The sequence below is a fragment of the Apium graveolens genome, chromosome 1, assembly GCF_009905375.1.
Source record: "Apium graveolens cultivar Ventura chromosome 1, ASM990537v1, whole genome shotgun sequence".
NCBI lineage: Eukaryota > Viridiplantae > Streptophyta > Magnoliopsida > Apiales > Apiaceae > Apium > Apium graveolens.
Window position 1 is genome coordinate 161,950,056 of NC_133647.1, and position 25,378 is coordinate 161,975,433.

The 25,378-nt window shown below is 38.8% G+C and overlaps 2 protein-coding genes across 7 annotated transcripts; both read left to right on the plus strand.

Annotated features, from left to right (window-relative positions):
- Nucleotides 1-10,496: 10,496 nt before the first annotated feature.
- Nucleotides 10,497-12,548, plus strand: LOC141709030 (uncharacterized). Its single transcript, XM_074512922.1, has 2 exons — nucleotides 10,497-10,614; nucleotides 11,236-12,548. Exons 1-2 carry the CDS (start codon nucleotides 10,497-10,499, stop codon nucleotides 12,546-12,548), a joined length of 1,431 nt encoding a protein of 476 aa, XP_074369023.1.
- Nucleotides 12,549-19,976: 7,428 nt separating this feature from the next.
- LOC141669368 (ATPase 7, plasma membrane-type-like) lies at nucleotides 19,977-24,092 on the plus strand. Of its 6 annotated transcripts, XM_074476091.1 has the most exons (7): nucleotides 19,978-20,259; nucleotides 20,644-20,667; nucleotides 21,481-21,613; nucleotides 22,538-22,595; nucleotides 22,763-22,829; nucleotides 23,347-23,563; nucleotides 23,736-24,092. In XM_074476091.1, exons 4-7 carry the CDS (start codon nucleotides 22,573-22,575, stop codon nucleotides 23,774-23,776), a joined length of 348 nt encoding a protein of 115 aa, XP_074332192.1. In that variant the 5' UTR covers nucleotides 19,978-20,259; nucleotides 20,644-20,667; nucleotides 21,481-21,613; nucleotides 22,538-22,572; the 3' UTR covers nucleotides 23,777-24,092. The 6 variants fall into 6 exon arrangements, with proteins under 6 accessions (XP_074332197.1, XP_074332192.1, XP_074332195.1 ...); XM_074476096.1 differs by lacking the exon at nucleotides 20,644-20,667 and having other exon boundaries at nucleotides 19,977-20,259; nucleotides 22,556-22,595; XM_074476094.1 differs by having other exon boundaries at nucleotides 19,978-20,667; nucleotides 21,497-21,613.
- Nucleotides 24,093-25,378: the final 1,286 nt, after the last annotated feature.

Below are 25,378 nucleotides of genomic sequence, written 5' to 3' on the forward strand. Positions count from 1 at the left end.
GATTAAGTGAACCGAAATATTTTGGATTTAGATTCGGGTTTGATTTCTAAACCCGAACTATTTTCGGGTCGGTTTTGGATTTAGGGTATATCATTTTGAACGCGACCCGAATAACCCGAAATTCATTCCGTTCTAACCCGAATCCGATCCGAATATTTTGTGTTAATATATAAATTAGGATATAAAGTCGTGATACGCGCGACACCGTGTTTGTTTAAAATGCGTATTTGATTATATTATGTTAGATATAATTGATGATATCAAACAGAAACTATCAGAAATTCTTATCAGGACTTATATAAGTATTTATTGAATAGTGACGTCATCAGTACTTATATCAGTACTTGATGATCAGCAGATGATGTCATCAGGATTTGTCAAATCAATATATATTCGAGAAGGAAAAAGAAAGCAGAAATTCAAGACGGTGAAGGACTTTATCTCATAAGCAATCATACATGGATATGTAATAGGTTTCCTTATTGTAATATAATATGATTTCTTATTGATTGTGTAACTGTGTTCTATATAAAGCACAAATTAGGTTATGCTATATGCATTGTGTACATTGTTATATCATTCGTACAACCTAGAAGCTCTCAAGGATAACTGTTCATGCTTTGAGAGAATACTTTTGTAATCAGTTTTTATCTGTTAATATGAAAACTGTTGATTCTGTTAAAAGCTTTATCGAATTGTTTGCATAAACTGTATTCACCCCTCTTTACAGTTGATTACGGACCTAACAATTAGTATCAGAGTTTTTCATTTGACATACAAACAGTTTAAGATTTGAAAATCAATCTTTAATAGCATAAAAAGTAGCTCCACATAATCCACCACCACCACCCCCGACCTCATCACAGACTAGCAGCAACATGAGTAGGTATGAAGCCATCAAGGTGTCAATCATGAAGATACATGATTATGCAATCTGGAAAGTCAGGATGCCATGTGCTTAGAAGCCACAGATCATGAATATTGTTATGCCCAAAAATTGGTATAAACAATATGCAGATTGAGATTAATAAAATAGGCAAAATCGAAGGAAAAACGCCTAAAATCTAGAAAAAGATAAGATTGACTTTCTATAAAAAAGAAGGCGCGCCCTAAGAACGCGCCCAGCTGAACAACTGATGGAGTTCACTCACGTGTCAGCAGTTGTTCGCTTAGTGATAGTTGTACAAGTATCCTTAGACTTGAGGTCATCATAGTCATCTTGTGTACACTGAACTATGCTTTGGTTTAGTTCTTAGTCTCCAGGGACAATTATTAGGGCTCTTCTGGGTATAGGAATTTGTACACGAAGATAGTGTATGATCAATAAAGGATCTACCCCTTCCAGTGAAGGAAGCGAATGTTCAAGGCTGATCCACTTATGCTAGTTCAGGAATCTCTGGCCAGAGTAAATGAAATTAGAAAGGAGTTTCTAATTTGCATAGAACTACGCATAATAGATGGTAAGCAAGTGATTGAATTATATAGGCTTGACACGAGATCCATGCCTTGTATTTAATCGGGACATTGTAGGGTAGAAGGAGTTTATTGTACGGTAACTATTCACTGACAGGTTCTTGGTATTCTAAGCAGTGAATTCATATTATCCGGATAGTCGCGATATGTTGAGAAGCATCACTCACGATGTAGAATAAATGTGATTAATTAATTAATCATATTTAATAAATTAGAGAATTTATATAAATAATGATAAAATAGTTTTATTATTATTTATTTCTACTACCGGCTTAATATTGAACCTACAGGGTCACACCATAAAAAGAGAATGATTTTATGGTGGAGGAATTAATTAATAATGGTTAATAATTATTTATTTGTGAAATAAATAATTAATTAATTGATTAAATGAGATTTAATTGATTATAAATTAATTAAGAAAAGTTCTTAATATTATTAATTAAGGATTTAATTTTTGGAAATTAAACCAAGAGAGAGAATTAATTCTAAAGTGTTTAGAAAAAGAATTAATAATTAAAAGGTGTTTTAATTATTAATGAGAATAATAAATGGGATAATAATAATATTATTTATGGGAAAATTTCAGCTGAAAATTTTGCCTATAAATACACTATTATAGACCCTATTTTATTCGAACCCTAGAAACCCAAAAGTTTCAGAAAACCAAATTCTCTCCACCTCCTCCTCCTCCTAAAAGTCGTTTTCTTGGTGGATACCGGTGGAGTGCTTCACACTTGAGGAGCAACTGCTAAGGATCTCTGATCGTTGTCTCCGAATTAATTTTAAAAGGTTAGATTCGATCCCTCGAATTTTTATTCACGATTTATATATTTTTATTTGGATTTTGTATGTGTAAAAGTGTTTTGCCATGCCCCGCTGCGTTTAAAAATCCATCAATGGTATCAGAGCATAGGTTGTATGCATATAGATCTGTGGTAAAAATTTCAGAATTTTATGTGCTTGTATGAATTAATTATGATTTTTACAAGTTATATCATGGATTAATTTTGTCTGATGAGAAATCGTTTCTCATAATAATTTTGAATGTTGATATGGGTTCTACAAGTGTTGTAGATCGTCTGGGTATTTTTTTCATAATTTTAGGATGTATAGATTTTTTATTATGAATTTTTGAAGTTCTTACAATTAAATTCGTAATTAAATAAGTAAATATATGTATATATAGTATATATATATGTTTATATACATCTGCTGTGTTTATATTATCTGACTGCTGGTGCACGGAGAAAACAAACAAGACAGACATGTCAGGCGGCTGTCAGGAGATGTCACGCACGTTAATCGAGAAGAATGGCGGCTGCTGAATAAAAAAATATATATATAGGGGTGTAACGCATTCCGGGAATGCGTTACACACCTGTGGCGCATTCACGGAATGCGTTACACCCTTTAATGGCTTAAAAGGGGTGTAACGCATCACCGGAATGCGTTACAGCCCTCTGTTGATTTTAAAATTGATTTTCTGGGAGTTTCGTAACTCCGTTTTGGGCGTGCAATATACCGTTGGATTCGTTTTTCTGAGACGGATCTAATGGAGTGATCAATTTTAGTTTATATAAAAGTTTTGAACTGTTTATATTTCCATGAAGTGTTTTAATGCTTCATGTGATACATAGAGATGTATAATGCTTAGACTAATGTGCTAGATGATGTAAAATGCCTACCTTGATGTTTATTCATGTTGATATATGTGATATATGCTTAGTTTATCATGCGATGATAGATTTAAGTGAACTTAAATGAACATAAGGCGTTTGTTAGACAACCTAGTATAGTGAAATTGTTTCATAACCTTAATAACAATATTATGAATACAATCATGAGATTCTTGTGTTTGTGAAACACGTAATTGAATATGAATTTTCGATATGAGAGAAAGGATGATTCTGTCAACAACAGATTTCTATCTGTAAGAAAGGGTTATTAAGTGACGCCTCTTGACAATGCTCCACCCGATCTGGGAATCATCTGATTATTGATTATTGATTTGAAATATTTAATTTAAAAGGAAGAATCTCTTTATAATATGATTATGATTTTAACGTAATATAATCCCTCTAAAATTAAATAATATCAAGTAGTAATTGGCCAATGATACAACGGGCTTGTGTCGGTCATAGCCTTCCAACATGATAGAAAAGTAGTTCTTATTTTTGAATCATTATCGATTCGTGCTACAGCCGAGGGCTTTGATTTCGAAATAAGAAATACTTGTCTATTACATAGAGATGTGTACATTGAATAAGAATCTAAAGGTCGGTACGTGCTACAGCCGTGGGCCTTTGGGGACTGATTCAACTGTACGGAATGTTGAGTTAGACTTGACTTAGAATATTGAGTTTGTCGTGCTACAGCCGAGACTCAATTATTCAAGAGGCTAAAGTTTGATTAGGGAATAACATGAGATGTAATTGACAAGAGTTGTCTGCCTATTGAACAATACATGGCGGTTCGTGCTACAGCCGGGGTCGTGTAATGGAATGTAGGATCCCTATTCCCACTAGCATTATGAATGCTTAATTTTTCACGTAGGGGGTTGAATAAATTAGGAAAACTAGTGGGAGCCACTTATGAATAAAGACCCGATTCATATAGTGTTTTGAAATGAAATCGAATATTTGCTAAGTGTTGTTATGTGTTTATCATTTACAGATTTACTTTGTACGTTATGTCTTCTGCACTATCACTCAGGAGCATACTGGATGCTCACAAATTGACTGGTCCTAATTATGCTGACTGGCTTCGAAACTTGAGAATTGTTCTCAGGATTGAGAAGCTGGAATACGTGATTGACTCACCTAAGCCTACTGAACCTGCTAGTGATGCACATAATGATGAACACGTTGTGTATCGTAAGTGGATAGATGATGCGAATGTTGCTCAATGCATCATGCTAGCTTCCATGAACATTGAGCTACAGAAGCAACATGAGCATATGGATGCTCACACTATCCTCATGCATCTACAAGAGTTGTATGATGTGGCAGGGAGGACAGCTCGATATGAGATATCAAAGGAGTTGTTCGGGTGTAGGATGTCTGAGGGATCATCTGTGAATGACCATGTACTTAGGATGATCAATTTGATTGAACGTCTTGGACAACTTGGTTTTGCCATGGATGAGGAGCTGAGCCAAGACTTGGTCTTGCAATCGCTTCCGTGTTCGTTCTCGCAGTTTGTTGTGAACTTTCACATGAATAAGTTGGATGTCAGCCTGCCTGAACTCCACAACATGTTGAAGACTGCGGAATCGAATTTTTCCCCTAAGAAGAGTTCTGTTCTTCTAATTGGTGAAGGTTCCAATCCTAAGAAAAGGAAGAGGAATTCTTCCAAGAAGAAGAAAGTAGGTGAGAAAATGTCGGTTCCACCAAAAGCTGAAGACCCCAAGAGCAAAGTTGTTTGCTTTCACTGTAACAAGGTGGGGCACTGGAAGAGGAACTGCAAGGTTTACCTTGCAGAATTGAAGAAGAAGGGTAGTGAGACTACCGCTTCTGATTCAGGTATGTTCATGATAAAAGTGAATATGTCATTTCTACTTGGGTATTAGATACCGCCTGTGGTTCTCATATCTGTAATTTGTTGCAGGGACCAAGGAGAAGTAGGACTCTTGAGGAAGAGGAGGTGATTCTACTGATGGAACTGGAGCAAGAGTTGCTGCTGAAGATGTAGAATCATTTCATTTACATAAGCCTACGGGCAAGACTATTGTTATAAATAATTGTTATTTTGTTCCCTCGATTGTGAGGAATATTATTCCCAAGTTAGACTTGGCTGGATTTTTCATTTATTATTGAGAATAATGAATGTTCTATTCTTAGAGATAATATTCTTTATGGACGTGGTACTTTAAATAATGGTCTGAATATATATGACATAATTTACTTCAGATTGAACAAACTAATAAAAGAAAAGGGATGATGAAAATCTCACTTTATAGTGGCACTGCAGTCTCCATTTAGTGGACATGGAGAGAGGGCTGCAAATTTGCTAGGAATGGTACACACAGATGTATGTGGACCAATGTCTACGCAAGCCATGGGTAAATTTTCATACTTCATTACTTTCATAGATGTTAGATCTGGATTCGGATATGTGTTTGATGAAACACAAGTCTGAGGCCTTTGAAAAGTTCAAAGAATATAAGTATGAAGTGGAGAAACAAACCAAACATAGTATTATAATTCTTCGATTAGATCGAGATGGTGAATACTTTAATGGAGTGTTTCTAGATTATCTCAAAGTAAATAGTATAGTCTCCCAGTGGACTCCTCCAGATTGGTATCTGAAAGGAGAAATCGAACTTTGTTAGACATAGTTCGGTCCATGATGAGCTATGCAAATCTTCCGGTATTCCTATGGGGTTATGCATTGGAAACCTCAGCATATTTACTGAATAAGGTGATTTCCAAAATCTGTTCCTCAAACTTCATATGAGATATGGAAAGAAAGGAAACCGAGTCTTAAACACGTTAAGATTTGGGGATGTCCAGCTTATGTCAAGTAAGTTGACCCAGATAAGCTGGAATATCGATCCGTAAAATGTAGTTTTATGGGATATCCTAAAGAGACTATAGGGTATTTCTTAAACACCGATCATCGGGTGTTTGTCTCCAGACATGTTACCTTCTTGGAAAAGGAGTTTATCCTTGAAGGAAACAGTAGGAGTAAAATTGAACTTGATGAAGTTCAAGAAGCACAAACTACTACAGATCGAGTGGAAACACCTGTTCTGACTAAGCAACCTTTTGTGGAACAGCCCATTCATAGATCAGGGAGAGTGTCTCGCCAACCTGAGAGGTAATATGGCCTTGTCATTGAGAATGACAATGAGTTGTCGATCATTGATGACGACGACCCTGTGACCTATAATGAGGCTATGAGTAGTGTTGACTCAGAGAAATGGCAAAGTGCCATGAAATCCAGAATGGAATCTATGTATACGGTATACAAAAGATAGATTATAACAGATGGCCGGGTGGAGACCTTTAAGGCCAGGCTTTTGGGAAAAGGATTTAAACAAAGGCAATGGATTGACTTTGATGAAACCTTTTACCTGTAGCCCTGTTAAAATCAGTTCGGATTTTGCTTGCGATTAATGTGGTTTAAAGCAAGCTTCTCGTAGATGGAACATCCGTTTTGATGAGACAATCAAAGAGTTTGATTTTATCAAAAACGTGGATGAACCATGCGTCTACAAAAGGGTTAGTGGAAGCGCGGTAACATTTCTTATATTGTATTGAATTAGAGTTGACACACATGACAACATAGCAGACCCACTCACAAAGCTACTTTTTGAAAGTCACTTTGATCGTCATAAAGATGAGATGGGTATTAGATACCAGAGTGATTGGCTTTAGTACAAGTGGGAGATTGAAAAGAATATGTCCTAAGTCCAATCATGTATTAGGATTTAGAAATAACTTTTATATAATCTGTTTTGATTTCATTGATATTAATAAAGACTTGTTTTGTTTTATTACGGGCTTTATCTATTTAAGTGTTTAAATAAGATATACCATAGTTTAGAGTAAAGCTTTTTATGGATTATGATGAGATCATAATAGTGAGACCTAAAAAGATGATAACTCTAAACTTAAATAGTTCCTGGTCATAGGATTACTAACTGGTAATTAATAATCCGCAAAGATCGGTACATACTATGCTTGCTTCATTATGAAGGATGTCTGTTCTCATAGACATTTATGTGGTGACACTATAGCTAGTATGTAGGTGCTTATTATGGAATAAGTTCACTGAACATGACTCGCCCAGCTGAACAACTGATGGAGTTCACTCACGTGTCAGCAGTTGTTCGCTTAGTGATAGTTGTACAAGTATCCTTAGACTTGAGGTCATCATAGTCATCTTGTGTACACTGAACTATGCTTTGGTTTAGTTCTTAGTCTCCAGGGACAATTATTAGGGCTCTTCTGGGTATAGGAATTTGTACACGAAGATAGTGTATGATCAATAAAGGATCTACCCCTTCCAGTGAAGGAAGCGAATGTTCAAGGCTGATCCACTTATGCTAGTTCAGGAATCTCTGGCCAGAGTAAATGAAATTAGAAAGGAGTTTCTAATTTGCATAGAACTACGCATAATAGATGGTAAGCAAGTGATTGAATTAGATAGGCTTGACACGATATCCATGCCTTGTATTTAATTGGGACATTGTAGGGTAGAAGGAGTTTATTGTACGGTAACTATTCACTGACAGGTTCTTGGTATTCTAAGCAGTGAATTCATATTATCCGGATAGTCGCGATATGTTGAGAAGCATCACTCACGATGTAGAATAAATGTGATTAATTAATTAATCATATTTAATAAATTAGAGAATTTATATAAATAATGATAAAATAGTTTTATTATTATTTATTTCTACTACCGGCTTAATATTGAACCTACAGGGTCACACCATAAAAAGAGAATGATTTTATGGTGGAGGAATTAATTAATAATGGCTAATAATTATTTATTTGTGAAATAAATAATTAATTGGCAAATTTAATAATTGATTAAATGAGATTTAATTGATTATAAATTAATTAAGAAAAGTTCTTAATATTATTAATTAAGAATTTAATTTTTGGAAATTAAACCAAGAGAGAGAATTAATTCTAAAGTGTTTAGAAAAAGGATTAATAATTAAAAGGTGTTTTAATTATTAATGAGAATAATAAATGAGATAATAATAATATTATTTATGGGAAAATTTCAGCTGAAAATTTTGCCTATAAATACACTATTATAGACCCTATTTTATTCGAACCCTAGAAACCCAAAAGTTTCAGAAAACCAAATTCTCTCCACCTCCTCCTCCTCCTAAAAGTCGTTTTCTTGGTGGATACCGGTGGAGTGCTTCACACTTGAGGAGCAACTGCTAAGGATCTCTGATCGTTGTCTCCGAATTAATTTTAAAAGGTTAGATTCGATCCCTCGAATTTTTATTCACGATTTATATGCTTTTATTTGGATTTTGTATGTGTAAAAGTGTTTTGCCATGCCCCGCTGTGTTTAAAAATCCATCAAGGGGAACATCAGACGAAGCCCTGAAAAGATTCTTGATCGCAGGATTAAGGGTTGGCTCGGACTTTTAGAAGCACTTGCAAGGGAAAGACCCGGCTACTCTAGCAGATGTCTTCACTTTGGAAGAATCTTTTAAAGCTATAGAACAATCTCTGGCAGAGGTGCAACCGACTTCACAGTCAAGTCAGAGAAGCAAAGGAAGGAAGAGGGATAGGTCTCCAAGCCCAAGGTACAGAAGAAGTAGCCGAAGCCCAGACCGGGTAAATACCACAAGCACGAGGAGGGGATGGAGTCCTCCCTCAAACTATGACTACAGAACAAGCCAGTACACACCCTTGATCGCATCTATCGAGCATATCTTCGAAGTAAACAAAAACAAAGGGTTATTTAGAAAACCTGAAGCTTTATCATCATGGAAAAGCAAAGACAAGAAAAAGTATTGCGAATACCATGAATCATCTGGACATAACACGTATGAGTGCCGACATTTAAAAGATGAAATCGAAGCGCTTTTCAAGGAAGGATACCTTGGTGAATGGGTATTCAAGGAAGTAAGGAAGTACAAGGATGACAGAGCAAAAGAAGAAGAAAGACGAGCCCCGCGCGGGTCGAACAATGATACCCTGGAGGAAAATAAATTTGTGAGGGATGGCAATATCCGAACAATCTACGGGGGAGATCCCGGGATGGAATGCAGTAACGAGCCTTGGCAAGATACGCTAGGGAGGCCCGGTTCAGGCCTCTCACAGACATTCATAGGGTGGAAACTCGGCCGCCCAAAGTATTTAAGGGCGAGTCCACGGATATCACCTTCAGAGAATCAGATGCCCGATGGGTACATCATCCCCACAATGATGCGCTGGTTATTTCCATCCAAATCGGAACCAAAAATGTCCACAGAGCCTTCGTGGCTAATGGAAGCTCGGCAAATATCCTCTACTACAGCACCTTCAAGAAGATGGGACTACCTGATCAGGATATGTCGGGGGAAGACTCGTGGGTCTATGGCTTTTCAGGCGCAGGAGTTAGAGTCATGGGATCGATTCGGTTGCCATGTACTTTGGGGGAAAGCCCGTTGTCGGTAACAAAGATGTTTGAATTTAAGGTCCTGAATCAGGAATCGTCCCACAACGTGTTGTTGGGATGACCTTTTCTACGGGAGATAAGAGTTATCACCTCAATCCACCACCTAACCATCAAATTTCCAACACCAAATGGGGTGGGAAATATAAAGGGTTCTCAGTATGACTCTCGGGAGTGCTACAGGAAAGCTATGAGAGGCTTTAGAAAAGACTCCCATGCCGAAGATACTTCGGACATAGATCAAGAAAAAAGCATTGAGCAACCAATCGAGGAAATCGGAGTCCACTATTATGTTGAACAAGAAGCTGAACATCCCTCCGGGCTGCCCCCAATAATGTTGTACTTGGAAGACACAATCAGAATTGAGATGTTGGAAGAAGAGGAGGCAATGGACACCATAGTCCAAACAGATTTCAATGGGGAATGGTTAGAAGGGAGATTCGATGTCTTGCAAAGCCTCGAACAAGATGATGCCCTTCCCCTGAAGGAGCACCCTTACTCGCAAAACATACCGAGGAAGTTGATGCCCCTGCTATGCAAGGCGTGCCTTCTAAAGAAGTCGATGCTCCTCCTAAAGGGGATGCGCTTTCTCTACAAGACAATGAAATCCGTGATTCACCTGACCTGGATCCCCGGATACCAATGCCGACGGAAAAGATGGGGCCAGCAGAAGATACGATCAAAATCCCTGTCGATGAAAAAGATCCGAGTAAGGTTTTGAGAATAGGATCCCAGTTGGCACCAAGGTTGAAGGAAGGTCTTTCAATATTTCTGTTGGTAAACCTTGATGTATTTGCATGGATCCATTCTGATATGGTAGGAATTGATCCAGAGATAATGTGCCACCGATTGAATATCGACCCCAAGCATAAGGGGGTTCGACAAAAATGAAGGGCCGTAAGCGGAGAGAGAGCTATAGCCCTGGCAGAGGAAGTCGAGAGCCTCCTGGACGTCGGACTAATTCGGGAATCCTTCTACCCAGAATGGCTAGCGAACCCGGTATTGGTAAAAAAGCCCAACGGCAAATAAGAACATGCGTGGATTTCACCGATCTGAATAAGGCATGCCCGAAAGATAATTTTCTCTACTAAGAATTGATCAGTTGGTCGACGCCACGACAAGACATGCCTTGCTCAGCTTCATGGACGCATACTCCAGGTATAACCAAATCCTTATGTATGAGCCTGACCAGGAGCACACCTCTTTCATCATTGATAGATGACTCTACTGCTATATCGGAATGCCATTTGGTCTGATCAACGCCGGTGCCACTTATCAAAGATTGGTAAATAAAATGTTCAAGAAGCAGATTAGGAAGACGATGGAAGTGTATGTGGATGACATACTCGTAAAATCAAAAAGGGCGGAAGACCATATCGCCGACTTAGCTGAAATGTTCCATATTCTGAGAAAATATAAGATGAAACTAAACCCGCAGAAGTGTGTGTTCGGTGTGGAGTCTGGGAAATTCTTGGGATTCATGGTCAACCACCGGGGGATTGAGGCTAACCCGGCAAAAATCAAAGCTATGCTAGACATGAAATCTCCCACCAGCGTCAAATAAGTACAGAGTCTGACAGGAAGGATTGCGACCCTGAATCGATTTGTCTCAAAGTCATCGGATAGGTGCAAAGAATTCTTCAAGGCAATCAAAGGAAGGGGGGAGGATTTTCTGTGGCACTCCTGAGTGTGAAGAAGCTTTTCTGAAAATCAAAGAGCAGTTGGGAAATCCTCCGATGTTGGCCAAGCCAGAAGATGGAGAAACATTGATTCTTTACTTGGCGGTGTCTGAATACTCCGTCAGCGCGGTATTGGTAAAGGAAGAAGCAAGCCACCAGTGGCCCGTATACTATGTGATCAAAAGGTTGTTAGATGCAGAAACCTGGTATACCAACATGGAAAAACTGGTGTACGCACTCATTCTTGCGGCACAAAAGTTAAGACCATACTTTCAGGCTCACCGAATAGAAGTTCGCACCGCTTATCCGCTTCGGCATATTCTACATAAACCTGAATCGTCAAGGAGAATGTTAAAATGGGCAGTAGAGCTAGGACAATTGGATTTGGAGTATTGTCCTCGTACTGCAATTAAGGGACAAGCGCTGGCCGATTTCATACTTGAGTTCGATGCAGAAGTTAATGACAAGGCCATAGTTTTGGCGGAACCGTCCTCGCAAAGAAGTTCTCAGGATGAAAAGAGGCAGGAACTCCCACACCCTTGGTGGATATTACATGTTGACGGGGCCGTGAATAATAATGGATCAGGTGTCGGGATTGTCTTGATCACTCCGGAGGGGCACCGTTTGATGAGTGCTATCCATTTCAAGTTTTATGTTACTAACAATGATGATGAGTATGAAGCCCTGATCAACGGTCTGAAATTAGCTTTGGAGGTAGGGGCCATGAATCTGATAGTTCGGAGCGATTCCGAATTAGTTGTGAACCAGATCAATGGAGGTTTCCAAGCACGGGGACCGCGAACAGAGTTATATATGAGATGTGCACAATGCCTACTGAATTTTTTTTCAAATGCCAGGCTAGAAAGCATTTCGCGAGAAGAAAATAGTAATGCGGATGCCTTGGCCAAGATGGGTTCACAGATGGACAGTGTTCAACTTGGACAAATCCTTTTGGGAATCCAGGAAATCCCAAGTATTCCAGAGGTAGAGGTGCTTCTGACACAAGAAGTCCCGCGAGAAAGCTGGATGACCCCCATTCATAACTATATTCAGACAGGAGCTGTACCAAAAGACAAATTACAGGCTCTACGCCTTCGGTACCAGGCTGCAAAGTATGTGGAATATGACGGGATATTGTACAAGAGAGGATTTAATCAGCCACTGTTACGTTGTGTGGATATGGAAGAAGGAAACTATATTCTCAGAGAAGTGCACGAAGGAATTTGTGGCAACCACTCGGGGGTGGTTCGTTGGCATTAAAAGTTCTCAGACAAGGATACTACTGGCCGACTATGAGAGAAGATGCTTTCAATTTTGTCTGGGCTTGTGATCGTTGCCAGGGATTCGCCAACTATTCCAACGCCCCGGCATCCATCATTACCTCGTTGGCGAGTCCCTGGCCTTTTGCCATGTGGGGAATTGATCTCATTGGAGAGTTGCCCAAAGCAAAGGGGGGGTGTGAAATACGCCGTGGTGGCTGTGGACTACTTTACCAAATGGGCAGAGGCTATGCCACTAGCCACGATCACGACAAAGAAGATAAGGGATTTTGTGTTCAATTCCATAGTATGCAGGTTCGGTATCCCCTACAAACTCATCTCAGACAATGGAAAGCAGTTTGATAGTAAAGAGTTAAGGAAGCTTTGTGAGGACTTGAAAATTAAAAAGGACTTCACCGCGGTTTATCATCCGCAGAGTAATGGTCAGACGGAAGCCATAAACAAAATCATAAAATATACCTTGAAGGCAAAGTTAGAAGAGAAAAAAGTAGATTGGCCAGAAGAGATGCCCATGGTCCTTTGGTCTTACAATACGAACCCTAGATCGACCATAGGAGAAACCCCCATTCTGCTGACTTATGGGTATGAGGCCATGGTTCCCGTGAAGGTAGGAGCTGGATCCCTCCGGAGAGACGTGTTTTTCGAGAAAGATGCAGAAGTTAACCAGAGGCTTCACTTGGATCTGTTAGACGAAGCCCGAACGAACTCTCAATTAAAGCTTGCTGCATATCAGCAGAGGGTCGCAAGGTATTTCAATAAAAGGGTAAAATCCGTACCGTTCAAGGTTGGGGATCTTGTGTTACGAAAGGTTATGCCTAACACTAAGATAGCTCATCACGGGGTGCTTGGAGCTAATTGGGAAGGACCGTACAAGGTTAAAGCTATACTCTGGAAGGGAACCTATCGCTTAGAAGATCTGGATGGTAAACTTATTTCTCGAGCGTGGAATGCAGAACATTTACGGAAGTATTATCAGTAAGGTGTGGCTGTGTCCCCCTTATTTTCTTATTTGATTCTTATGTAATAGACTAGTAGCAAATAAATTCCTCCTAGCCTAGGGGGTAGTACATGTGACTGCGAACCTTGGAACTAGCAGAAGGAAGAAAAATTTTTCAAATAATTTCCCCATAGAGCATAGTAGCCATGGGATTGGTGTAATTTATACACCAGAGCACATTATCGCAAAGGAAGAATAAATGTACGTGGCCAGCAAAATAAGCTAAGGCAAAAGCCTCCCAAACTAAGGCGCACCCTTGGACTGATAAGTAAGTAAAATTTTGCAAAGATATTAATGATAAGAAAAAGTACGATAAAAGGGACGATAACAACTTCGAGATCACATAAAAAGAAAACACCCACAAATGTGCTAAATAAATAAGTTCTGATATCAAAGGGCGCGCCCTGTAGCAACATAAGTCATAATGAACTGACAAGATTTATGGTGATATGAGGGTGCGCCATCGTGAAAGTATGAGTCATGTTTTTATAAATGGCCAAAGAAAAAATCAAAGTGCCTTAACAAATTTTTATGCATACGGGGAAAGATAAAATTAACATTGAGCCATACAGAATGCCATGATGCAAAAGTAAAAGAGTAGCAGAAATATAAGTCATACAACTTTGCACAACATCAAAAGAAGGCTGGCTCCTCAGAAGTATTTGAAATTTAAAAACAAATCAAGGCGCGCCTTGAGACTGGTCTGTTGGAGGAATAGATTGAAGAGGAACAGTGGGATCAGCTTCAGGCGCGTCCTTGGGGACTTCCTCTTGTGGCGCGCCCTCATTTTCTACCTCCTCTAACCCCAGTTCTATCCTCCTTGCCTTGATTTCAGCAGCATGTTCCTTCTTAAATTCCACCATCCCAGCAACCGTCTCTTCCCCAAACTTCTCAAAGGTGTAATCAGGGTCATTGGCCACAAAACCAACCCTGTAGAAGTGGAAGCCATTGTCAAATGCTTTATCAGCCATTTCCCTCTTCTCATCAGGCCATCCTGTTTACTGTTGCTCCTCGAGGTACTCAATCCTCAGGTTGGCTCCACCAAGCTCAGTATGGAGAGAGGTAGCCTTTTTGTTGGCAATCTCCAACTGAGAAGTAAGATTGGCCACCTCATCCATGAGAAAAGAGATCTCAGAGTCCTTAGCTTTAATGTCCTTAGCATGCAGAAAGTCTTTATCTTTGAGGGTGTTCCTCAGAATGTTGTTGTCACCCTGCAGCCTCTCTAGGCGTGCCTCCTCTTCAAGTAGCTTGTCCACCACTCGGGTGGAGTGGATGAACAATTGGAAAGATGCCTTTATAGAAGCATGAACAGCATCTCCCAAATCCATGGCTTGCCACTGTTCCACTTCTTCATCCGAAACGTGAAGGGAACCCATGGGGCCAAGAGCGTTCAAGGCAGCAGAAGAGCCAGAAGGCGCGCCCTCTGCTCTATGCCTCTTAGGTGCGCCCTGTTTATCTGTAAGATCGATCACGGGCCTTTTCAAGACAGGAGTTGTTTGAGGAATAAGAATTGAATTAGGGACGGATGTCGGTGCTGCAGGAGCATCTTTCTTCGGCTTAGGCTTGGATTTGTCACCAGGGCGCGCCCCAAAAGACTTGGGAATTCTTGGAGGAGCCATTTCTGCATAAAATATAGAACATGTCAATTGAGCGTGACAGTTAAGTATGTTGAACAGAGCAATAAATAAAAGCAATTGATAAAGATGACATTGATAAACATGTATAAAATGTTACGCCTAGAGTAAAAGGGCGCGCCCTGAGAGGCGGAAAGATTGATTACATAAACAGGAATTTATATCCAGTATGCTAATACAAAAGTTAACTGAAAAGGAGTTAGGACGCGCCAATTGTAGGAGGGCGCGCCTTTTTAGACTCTACAAATTGTTGAACCTGAGGGATCTTGGCCTTGAAAAGAGCTGTCATCTGCTTCTTCTTCTTCTTCAGCCTCTTCCTCACTATCTAGGTCGATTATACAGGAAACAGGGGCGCCTTTCCTAAACTTTACATATTTACACTTTGTCCCTACTTGGTCAGAAAGGATTCCTACTCGCATCAGATTAGTCCGGGTGACTAAGGTCTTTAGGTTCTACCTGTCAGCAGCCACTCTGAGAAGGGCTTCAGCTCATTTTTTGGGCTCGCCCTTAAGTGGTTTGGCCACTGGTCTGTCTAAAAAAAAGTATAAAGGTGTGAAAAGGAGCAAATAACATAGAAATAATGCAAGGAAAGAAAGAAAGGGCGCGCCCTTACTTGGTGACTTGTTAAATCTTATCCTTATTCTGGGAATGTCATACAAATAAAAGAAGTTTTCCTTCCAGCCTTTTTCATGGCTAAGCTTGCCAGAGGAGAAACCCTTCTTGTTATGTTGCTTGTCTACAACCAAGTAGTAGTACCCATGGTCAGATTTTCTCAGGTTAAAGAAATAAGCAACTTCAGCCATGTAAGGTTGAGGGAAGCCCAGGTCTGTATAGAGAATGAACAGGGCCAAAATAAACTTGTAGCTGTTGGGAGAAAGTTGGAGTGGAGCCACGTCGTAAAGTTCTATTACTTCCCTAAGATAGAGGTGTAAGGGCGCGCCTATACCCAAAGATACCAGCTTTGGGCTGGTTACCATTCTAGGAATCTTAAAGTTCCTCCCATAATTAAAGATATGGGGCCGCATCATGCTTAAAGGGCGCGCCCATATGCCTTCCATATCATAAAATTCCATGAGCCATCCTAGTTGCTCATCTGAACAAGCTGAGGACAGGCCCACACAGAAAAGCTTCCCATGTTCCTTCCTGAAACGTTTCTTCACAGCTTCATTGCATGGTTCGAATTCATCCCAATCAAAGTCTAATTCACTGTCAGAAACTTGCCAGTGTTGGAAGGGGATTGGAGAAGGTTCAGGGGAGGTGGGAAATTGGAAAGAGTCCTCATCAAAGAAATTTTCTTCATCATGTAGAGGTGACACACTTACTTCAGGCGCGCCCTCAGGAACAGGAGAAGTAGGCGTGCCCTCTGTTTGTTGAGGAGATGGGCTTGGGGATACAACCCTGTAGGATACTTTAGAAGGTCCTGCACCTACGTTGACACCCCTCTCAACACCCCTATACCTATCGACATTCAAACTCTCGAACCAGTCATCGTCATCCAGTTCTATCCTATCTGGGGCTGGGGATCTGTCCTTTTGGACCAGCTTCTGCTTCCCGTGTCTACGAGATAAAGGGATGTTGTCCGTAGAAGAACTCTTTGAGGAGTCTGCCATCAAGATACCCTTTTTGGAGTCTTGAACAAGGCGCGCCACCCGATTAAGAAATTCAGGGGTATGGTGAGCGTTTGGAGGCTGAGGATCGAAGTATGTATTTAGAGGCGAATAGATTCCCAAATTTATAAGGAAATCCTTGAAAGGGTGAAAAGGAGAGGACGCGCCCTCGTCTTCCAGCTGTCAAGAAAACCAAAAGAAATGTTGAGGGCGCGCCCAACTCGAAAGGATGAGATACGAAAGTACGAAGGAAACAGAAAAAGTAGGGGTAGATTTAAGGGAATGGTATTTCATATGATATATATTAGCTCCTTTCCAAGACAGGACATACACTAAGAAGGCGCGTCCTATCAATTACAGGCTCTATAAAGGCTGCTATACAATATGAATGTTAAATAATAATGGCATTGCTAAAAATAAACAAGGACGCGCCCTATATGAATGAAAAGGCGCACCTTATTATAAATATATATTTTTAGTTGTAAGGATAAACGGTTGGGCTTCCTAGAAACATAAAATTAAAAGTTAGACCTGATAAATTTGGATCTAAAATAGCAAAAATTGGAATTACACATATATATACACAGATACATACATCATTTTATGCACATCCTTAAGAACAGGAATGAGAGATGAAAAGTTAATGAGACATGCAATGTAATTTACTTGACGAAATTCAGAGATGCAAGAAGTTGTTTGTACCTTTTTTAATGGAGAAGAAGTTGGCTGGAACAGATTTGAGAAATGGCAGCGGAAAAAGCTGATTCCAGGCAGAGCTTCTTTTCACCGGTATGGTAAGTTCTGGAAAAGGGTAAAGTAAGAGAGAGAGTAAAAGTGAAAAGTAAAAAGAAAGGGGGTGACTGGTATTTATAGTTAAAAATGATAGCTGTCAAATCAGTCACATCAATCGCGAATCCCTAATAATAAGGGGAACTCCTTCTAAACCGTTTGAACTTCTAGGACGCGCCCTATTGAAGGCACGCCTTATTTGATTATTATGAAATCATTGAAACTTAAAAAAAAGCACGCTCTGTTCAGGGCGCGCCCTGTAAAAAGTATTGGAAGATTTGTTTATACAGATTTTGATAAAGGTGAAGAAAAATTTCAATCCCATTTTCAATAGCATATGGAATTTGGGGGTAGTTGTTATGCCCAAAAATTGGTATAAACAATATTCAGATTGAGATTAATAAAATAGGCAAAATCGAAGGAGAAATGCCTAAAATCTAGGAAAAGATAAGATTGACTTTCTATATAAAAAAAGGCGCGTCCTAAGAACGCACCCCATTGACTGAATAGCTGATTGACAATTGTGGTTATTATGCCTTAAAGGCGCGCCCTCAAACATGATGGGGAGGCGCGCCCAATTACTGAAAAGGGGGAGAGGAATTCCTTGATTACTTTGACAGACTCATGCCTTGACTTTACTGAACAGAGTTGGGGCAAGCCCTAATGATGAGTAATTTAGGGCGCGCCCTATAATGTAGGATGACAAAAGAAGAGATCAAAGGCCGATGACACAGGACGGCGCCGACATATAGGAATGTTTGGGCGCGCCCTTAACTTCTACTTGGCATATAAATGCAACTTTGACATGCTACTTGGACGAACTCTCTGGAAGATTCAAGAAAGATGGAGAATGTTATTACTAACCTATTTGATGCAGGTACTCTATTGAAGAACTCCTTCCTGTAGCACATCTACAGGAAAGGCGGTGTTCGTGGTCAGAGACCTCCAGGGGTATGCCTGGACTGAAGGCCTCCTCCTATAGTCAATGGGTGTCCTTATTGGGGATGTGGGGTGAAATCTGGTGTGTTCTTTGGGAGCTCTGTCTCTGTAGTCAACGGGTGTCCTCGTTGGGAGACTTCGGAGTATCCTGCACTTTGCACCCAAAAGCTTGGGATCACTTATCCTGTAATCTGGTAGGGGCTCCTTTTCGGGGGACAAGGATGCGTCCAACATTTTGGGTGAACTACGGCTATACCTGCGTCCGTGGACTAGAGAAACAACTGGTAGCGGAGGGTTATCCTTGGCTAGGGAGATGCCTCATCCGTGAAGTCTCGAAGCCGCGGACGAGCCTTGGGCCTTTGTGGTTGGGCCTCATCGGCGGACATTCCTAAAGCTAGTAGAAGACGGTTTCCAGTGGGTTTCCTACTGGGCCTCGGGATAAGAAATCTAAGCCCATTAGGTTTCTTGTTCCCCAATAACTATGTGGGCTTGATCCCCTATAAATAGGGGTACGTAGGCAAATTGTAGGGGGTTAGAAGCGAGAGCGCAAAGGAGCCACCACTAACCCTAAGCAATCTCAGCCCCTAATAATCACCACCACCAAACACTGTTCATCTTTTCTGACGAATACTGTTCATCGGATCCGCCGGTTACTGTTCACGTTTTCGACGAAGAACCGCCATCACATATTTTGTTTCCGGCTACGAACCTCAAGTTTTGTTACTCCCAAATTCCTCCGTCAACAGATATCTAAGTAGGATTTATGATGGTCCTTATCAACCAATGAAGGTGGTTGTTTCTGTTGCATGAGAACCAGAAAAGATGGTTGACAAAGACAAAGAAGGACTACCTACACCATAAATGGCCTACTACAACTTTAAAGTTGATGTTGCCATTGATTTTGTTGGATTTGCCATCCTTAATTTGGTTAATCCAACATTGTCATTTTTCTGTTGCTATAGACATTAAAACTCTGTTGCTAAAGGTTCAAAATATGGTTATATTGCTGTAGCACTAAGAAAGTGTTGCCATATTTTTACATTAAAAAATATTTTTCCTAACGTGGAAAACTAGGGCCCACAAAAATGACGTGGTGCAAGTGCTGATGTGGCATGTGTGGACCCACAAGTGCTGAATTTATATCAGTCAAAACGGTCAAATCTTGATTTTATAAATATAAGAAATATTTTAATAAATTTTTTAATTTATCAAAAATAAGATAAACTATTAATTATTATTTTATATTTAATTGTGAATATTTAATCAATCAAAATATTAAAATATAGTATTTAATAATATAGGTAATGTTGAAAATTGCTTAAAATGGATGAGCGGCAAAAAGACCGCCCAATCCAATTTTGCCGGCCCATTCAATTTTTCACACAAAATTAAACACAAGTTCTATTTTCTCCTTTTGACCTTAGTAAGTTTTTTTCCCACAATCTCCTTCTTTTTTCTACGGTAGTTCTGTCCATTTCATCTCTTCTCTTGTCACACTCACACCCACCTTCTTTTATATGTTCTCTGTACACACAATCTCCTACTCTTCCTAATTATAACACATATTCTATGCACATACAGATGGATTGGTGCTTTTAATTTTAATTTAAATTTTTAGTCGGGTACGATTTGGAGCTTTAGTTGGGTTTGATTTTAAGATTAGGGTTTTAATTTGGGGCTTCATCCGAGTTTAATCGGGTTTACATTTTGGGTTTCGAGTTTAAGGTAGTTCTATCTCTTGTCTATTTGGTATGTGGTTTAATTTTTATGATGCTCGTATTATGTTTTTTGTTAATAGTGTGCCCTTTCCTGCTAATAGTGTTACAAGTTTCTCCGACTATATCATTTCAATGTACTGTATTAAAGTTAAGTTGCATAGAGGGTTCTATTGGTCTTGCCCCGAACATGTTTGATGAAATGCGTGACCCGTTTATTCCCCCCATGTCGAACCAATTTATTGACTTTTCGTCTCTTTGGTATTTTAATCTTTCTCGCTCTTTCTCCCTCTCCCTGCTTAAGGAAACACTTAACTCTACATATTAACGATGACCTTTCTTACACATTTGGTTGCTCTTCGTAATTGCCATGACAACAAATGGGCTTTACCAGCATATTCAGTATCTTCATGTGATGGTACGCTTTCTATATGTATCTAGTACATGTGTATCTAACGCACTTCTCTGAAATTTCTTAGTACTGGTAGCTATATTTGCAAACTGATTTATTAATCTTATGCTTCAAAAAGGGAAACCTTATCCAAACATTATTTGTCAGTGTCTCCCAAGGGAGATTTTGCTTAGGTAGGGAGCTATATGTTCAGTAATATATACGTCCAAGTGTGGACTACATGTATTAAATATGTAAAATTAACTTGAATATTTTTCTATATGTATTGAATAATTTTAAGTCTTCAACCTACAGATCGACCATCAATCTTTTAGTTACTGCCCTATTAGGCCCTCTATAATAGCCTTAATCATGACTAGTATATTGACATGAGTTTATGAACTTGGATAGCTGAAATGCACAACCTTCAGGATTACAAGCTTTAACTTCTAAAAGTAGTAATTTGCACTGTATGTCGGATAGTTGGTACAAAATGATCATTCTATCTTCACGTGCTAAATGCAGACGGTTAAATGAACTGGCACTGGCCAAGCTAGAGCTCATTTAATACATTCCTGGATAAAAAATAGATTTTCTGAAGTCTAAACTTAAACTAATGAAACAAGAATGTCCTAATCGTGTTGGTTTATATGTTTATGTTTAATCGAGTTGTATTTGTGTTTTATTTTTTATGTGGTTCAATTTTTTAAATTAATTCGAGGTGTAAAAGGGCTTTTCTTGAACGTTCCAGAGCTTGTTGCATTGCAATAGCTTGTCATATATCGCATTTCTGCCATGATGAGGTCTTAAATGGATGCTTCGTTCCGGTTATTCATATAGGTGAATGTGTCTCCAGGAAGCTGAAAGAAGCAAATCTGAGGCAACCTGAAGTTGGAAGTCCTTTACGCATTGGTGTTTCTCGATAGGCATAACTTTGTTGCCAGGGATTTATCAAGATCAACTTCACAATGAGGTATGCTAGTCTGCTCCCTGGAACTTTTCATTTGAAGCTCGTTGGCACTGATAGCCTAATTGACAAACTCTAGGATGCATATATGAAGCCGAAACCCTGTTAACAAGATAAAGAATCTGCATCAATGACTAGTAGTATACTAAATATGTTACTAGTCGTACTATGTTGCGAGCAAAATTGAGGGGCTTGAATATATCAAAGAAGTTGTTAAGGCCACTGGACTTGTTATTAATCATGTTTACATATGTTAAACTTCTGCAGATAAAAGTACATAAGCTTACTTAGCAACAAAAAAAGTTCCTGACCTCTCGTAGCCTAAATTATAGACGTGATACGTGATAATAAGTAATAACTGGTATATATATATATATAGAGAGATTTTAGATCACGAGATTATACCTCTTTTTACTGTGGCGGTGAGATGCTGAATTGTGATATTTAAACTGAAAAAGTAGATGAAACATGTGGGCATTACCAATAAGTAAAGTAACTGTGGTTGTTTCTGGAAAAAGGCTGGCGGTTGGTGCCAACAAGTTAACATAAATAGTATCGCAAAGTGGAATCTATGTAGATTGAAGATGTGCCTTTATATTTTTTCTTGGATTTTTATATTCCCTTCTCAACCGTGGAACCTACTAACACCTCACATCTATTTGCGTCTTTTTTTCCTTGCACTAGTGATTTTAGAAATAATAATTCAATTTAGTATGAAAAATGTATTTTTCCCAAATTTTGCATCAGAGGTGGTTGTTCGTTTATCTAGTCGATCTGTCATTTAATTAATATAATGAAGCTATGCGTATATTGAAAATTGTACTGTAGTTAAATTGTATTGTATCTAATTCTTATGCTCCTGATAAACACTTATAGTCTTTTTTCCATACTGATCTTGTGATTTTACGCTTGTGTCAATATCTTGTTCAGGCTATGAATTTTTTGCAGGATTATTACTGCTTCTGATGCCTGAAGAAAATGTATTCTGGTAGGTTTTAATCTTGATTGTGTTTTGCCATCTTCATACTGAAACAAACAAAAGCATCCTGAACATGATGTTAGTGATGCAAATAATGTAGTAATAATTTTGTTACCATGTTACGTATACGAAGAGCTCATATAATATATGTATTCTTAAGTTTGTTATGCTGTCAGGACTTTGATGGGAATCCTTGATGACTACTTTGATGGCTATTTCTCAGAGGAATTGAAAGAATCTGAGGTTGAAATTACCTGCTAACTGGTTTGCGTATCTCTTAGTCAAATCTGGGTTTCCTTTTCTTCATTTCACTTTTTAGTAAAGTTTCTCAGTATTCTGATAATAAAAGCTGAGTGTTGAGTAAGAAGATTATAATGTGACGTGTCATTATGTTTTTAGTTTAATCAGGTTGACCAGCATATTTTTGAGGAGTTGGTGCGAGAGAGATTTTCAATTTTTCATTGTTACCAGTACCACCTGCTCTATTTTTATTTAAAGTTTGGGGTTCTTTACCGAATCCAATCTATTGCAGTCAATCATCTTGATTACCTTGACGTACCAGTGGCATCAATCACTGGACTATGGTTTCTCATAATATTTATGAATATGATGCCATGGGAAAGTGGTCAGCTTTCCTTAAGCACTGTCGCATCGTTCTTTCTTTACCATAAAGCAAATATAATAGAGTTTTTCAAATGATACACATTAAAAAATAGCTTCCAGTCTTATAATATATCTAAGATGACTTCTACCACTGCAGATCATGACTGTCATATTTGCTCTAGTCACATGGGATGTTGCTGGAATTGTCAAGATTATATGGAAATGGGCTGCTATTATTAGGATATACAACATTTTGAGTTACCTCCTGCTTGTTCCGATCAAATTTAGTGTCCGGTATGCACTCGGTGGAAGAGCTTGGGGACTGATATTTGATAACAAAGAAAGTGAAACCGAACTTGTTTACATCACATCATGTACTTTCTCTAAAACTTACATCAATAGTATAAACTTTAACATCCACTAGTAGCTTATATGCTATCTATCCTAGCTTTAGTTCTCGTTTATGGTAATGTTTACCTATGAATTCCACATGAAATAAGCTAAGGTTTCTTATAAACATCTTCCTCTGTTCTTGGTTTTTCCCAGACTGCATTCACCACTTAAAAGGATTTTGGAAGAGAGGCTAGAGGGGAAAAATGGGCAACTGAGCAACAAACACTTCACGGTCTTCAGTCAAGAGAAACAAAGATGTTCGCTGAGAACTGCACTTTCAGGGACATAAACAATATGGCTAATTTTTCTTATGGTGGATTTTGATGTTCTGTTATGGTGGTTTATTGTAGTTTGATTATAATGGTTTGTTGTTGGGTTGAAATTATTATGTAGTTGGTGGATTTATAGTAGTTGATGGATAATTGAAGTTGGTTGAATTCATATTTTCGGTTATATATTGATTTGGTAATGGATTGGATAACTTAAGTACAAGTAATATATTTTTATTTTAGAACAGACAAGTATTGCCATTGCTATTCCAAACTGTTGGAAAAATTGAACAAATTTGCATATTATGTTGCTATTGTCATAAAAAATTATGTTACTATACCTCTGGGTGTTGGATGGCACAAATGAGCCCCACATGTGTTGATAGGAAAAGGTGGGCTCTACATGTACTAATGTGGCAGTGGTGGGTCCCTATATGCTGAGGTGGAAATAGTGGGCCCCACTTGTGCTGACGTGTCAAAGCATCTCCACATATGCTGACGTGGCAAAGGTGAGCCCCACATATGCTGATGTGGCACATGTGACATGGCATAGTTGAAAGCTTACGTGTCATGTAGGACCCGCTAATTTTTTCAGGATGTTTCAATTCAAAGGCAACATATAACTATGTTGTTATAGGATAACAATATTATTGTTGTTGCACTCTGTTTCAACACAAAAATAAATGTTGGCACAGAGAATTATGGTGTTGCTATTGACCCCAAAGGCAACATCGAAAAACCAACACCAGAAAAGTGTTGCCTTTGAATATTTTGGGCCTACAACAACATACAACATATTTTGGACCTATACCAACATTTTTTTAGTTGCAATAGTCTGTTTATGGTGTAGTGTCTCCTGAAGATCTTTCATCTAATATGAAGGATGCAAAAGTCAGACTTGCACAACAATCTTGATAGTGTTATGTCCAATAGGGTTATTGGATGTAAAATAGCAAAGGAGATACGAGATGCTTTAGAAGTAAAATGTCAAGGCACAACTGTTATCAAGAAGAACATGAGGACAATACTTACTCAAGAATATGAGCACTTTAACTCAAGAGATAATGAGTCCTTAACTGAGATCTATGACATATTTCAGAAGTTGTTGAATGAATTATCTCTTGTCAACAAGGAATATAATTAAGAGGACTCAAACTTGAAGTTTCTACTTGCACTCCCTGAAAAGTGGGAATTTAAAGTCACATTAATAAAGTATATTTATGAACTTAATGAAACACCTTTAGATGAGATCTATGGAATACTGAAAACTCATGAACTAGAGATGGAACAAAGAAGCAAAAGAAAAGGATCAAAGTCTAGACAAGTTGCACTCAAAGTTGAAGAGAAGCCAAATGAGAAAGCTAGGAGAAAAGGCTACTCCAAAGGAAAAGCTATGATTGCAAAGTCATATACTGAATCATCAAACTCTGATGATGACTCAAATACTGATAATGAATCAGATACTGACAGTGATCATGAAAACAATGAAGATATGAAACAAATGACTGCTCTACTGGTTAAAAACTT